The sequence below is a fragment of the Oryzias melastigma genome, linkage group LG13 (assembly GCF_002922805.2).
Source record: "Oryzias melastigma strain HK-1 linkage group LG13, ASM292280v2, whole genome shotgun sequence".
Classification (NCBI taxonomy): Eukaryota; Metazoa; Chordata; class Actinopteri; order Beloniformes; family Adrianichthyidae; genus Oryzias; species Oryzias melastigma.
Window position 1 is genome coordinate 26,400,934 of NC_050524.1, and position 2,721 is coordinate 26,403,654.

The 2,721-nt window shown below is 38.6% G+C and overlaps 1 protein-coding gene across 1 annotated transcript in view; it reads right to left on the reverse strand.

Annotated features, from left to right (window-relative positions):
• Window positions 1-95: 95 nt before the first annotated feature.
• si:ch211-167j9.5 (tyrosine kinase receptor Cad96Ca) overlaps window positions 96-2,721 on the reverse strand; it is a gene marked incomplete at its 3' end in the record, with an annotated part of 12,078 nt that continues 9,452 nt past the window's right edge. Inside the window, 2 exon segments of the mRNA XM_024258046.2 lie at window positions 96-195; window positions 457-556. Of these exon segments, the coding sequence (XP_024113814.1) occupies window positions 96-195; window positions 457-556 (200 nt within the window).

A 2,721-nucleotide genomic window follows, 5' to 3' on the forward strand; every position in this document is an offset into this window, starting at 1 on the left:
ACCACCCTGGAGAAACTTCTGCTCGTCTTCATGGACTCCTGAGACCCGCTCTGAGGTGTGACAGAACCATCATGAAAGCACGAGAAGCTTCTTACTGCATCGTTCTCGAGGATGTTCTCCAGGAGGCAGACGATGTCGCAGAAGGACGGCCTCAGGGTGTGAGGCTCCTGCCAGCAGTCCCGCATGATGTGGAGTCTGTGGGGTTCAGAAAATACAAACATTCACTGCTCAAATGAACAATTTGGGCTTTTAAGGGAAACAAGAAAAGTGTCTTCCATGAGTCAACAGCGTATTTCTGCAGATGATCAGGGGAACTTCACATCATCACTAAAGACAAACTTTGAATCATACAATCTTTGAAACGATGTGTGTTTTCCTGCACACAGTTGTTTACCTCCAGATCAATGGAATAAACATTATGAGACACAGCACTCAGTGAACTCTATGGAAACTCACATTTCAGGTCTGCAGCCTTCAGGGTTGGTGTTCTTATGACCCATGGAGATGTGGTACACCACTTCCTCTGAGCGCTCCAGGTTTGGATACGGTAGGGTACCTGTCGTCAAACAAAGGTCTCTTCACTTTTGCTTTCACTGTCCACAGCCAGTCACAAGGAAAGAAGTTCTCTGGGATTTTTCATGGGACAGTCATAGTAAAACTTTAAATGAACTAAGATGGGAGAGAATATTCGGTTCAAGTTTAGACTATGACCAGGATCTCATTGATATTAAACTACACTTTGATTGGCCAAGAGTGCAGACTGACAGTGCTCACACAGCAGAAAGCAAACCTAACGGTCAGCCCCAGACTCAGCTTGGTTTAACATATTGGGGATTAGTTCATGGTTTTAGAGTGAAAATCAGACGATCCAGTGTGATTGAGAAATAAACTTGAACACAGTTACTATAAGGAAGAGTTAAGAAATATTACAGTCAGTTATCTTGTGAATAGAAGCGTAGGAACAATGTCCTCTGCCTCCACACCCAGAACCTCTCCAGCATCTTTACACCAGGGTGACTTACCATTAAGCAAAGGTGGGCAATCGCCTACTTAAAATATCTAAGATCATTTCCTCACCCATTATTATTTAACTGTGTCAGAAAAAAAAACAAAATCTCTGAAATGACATAAGCCTGCTCATGTGAGCGTGTTTCATGCTCCCCGTCCCTCTGCAGCAATGGAATATGCCTTTTGCCAGCATCCGAAACTCTGAAGAGATTTGAAAAAGTTTGTACAAAGAAATGTAGATATCTGAGTGGCGATGAAAATAACCATTATCATTAACCTGTTGATGCAATAAAAGTAAAGAAAAACACCTCACACAAAATTCTAACAATATAACTTAACAACATTATAATGAAATAATGAAGGTAAAGAATGAGCAGAGGGACAGAAAAGGAGAAGAATTGCAAAAATGACCAAAATATCAAACTTGTGCTAATTCTGGCATATATATGTTTTTTGTTATGCTAAAACATTGATGAATATGCGCTGTCCTAATTTAAATCTAAATAAAAAAAGAGGGAAAGAAAATGGTAATTTTGAGAGTTTTCTTTATTGACACCACACATCATTTTTTCCTACTAGAAAGTGAGGAACAAATTAGTAAATTACAAAGAATAATGTACCTAAAATACATTTCTTTAACATTTAAATGTAATTTTGGTTTTTAAATGCTTATCAAAACCTTTGAATTCCTGACATTGATGCTGTTTAAAAGATGACCAGTAAAGAAGTTCGAGTAATGTTTATACATAATTTTTCAAATAAAAACTTATAAGTAACATCGCTGCAGAGGGGCCCCATGTTACTGCTTGCCTATGGTCCCCAAACTGCTCAGTCCGCCACTGCTTCACATGTGTCCTGATAAAAACAACTGGGACTTCTTTGGCTCTTTCACTCGTTCGGGAAAAAAAAAAAAAATGTGCACATTCTAGTACTCCCAGAAGATAAAATAAATATGTTAAAATAATTATATTTTTTGCTTAAATGAAGAGCTTGTCACAGCAGAGTGCTATGGCATCTGTAAAATGCATTAAGAGATGTTTTGTTCCAAGACTGCCAAAATGCTAATATTATTTGTTGTTACAGATATAAGATTTTAATTTATTTGTTTTCTTTATTTTAAAATATAACATCCAATCTCCCCCTTTGTTTTAATTAAATAATGAGATATTTGTGCTGAAAGTATCGGATGCTTCACCTCACCAAGCTATGTTGCTGTCTCACAAGCTTTATAAACAGAGAAGACGCCCTCAGTCTCAGAGCTTCAGAACACGCAGCACGCTGCAGGTTATTGCAGAAGTTCATCAGCAGGAGTCTTTGCTCTGGATGGTGCCTATATTCACCTTTTCATATACACTGCTCACAAAAATTAAAGGAGCACTTTAAAGAAACACATTAGATACATCAGATCTCAGATGAAGTTGGATATCTATACAAATAACGCCAGGGCAGTGTCTTAGGAACAAAAGGATGCCAAGTCTTTTAATGGAAATCAAAGTTTTCAGCCTACAGAGGCTCAATTGTGTAGACACCATCAAATCAGAGTGAAATGAAGATGTAGCAGGCTAGTCCATTTTTTACAAAACTTAATTTCTACAACTCAAAATGCTTTCCAGTATCTTGTGTGACCCCCACCAGCTTGTATGCATGCTTGAAAACGTGGCGGCATGCTCCTAATGAGACGACGGATGGTGTCTTGTGGCATTTCCTCCCAGA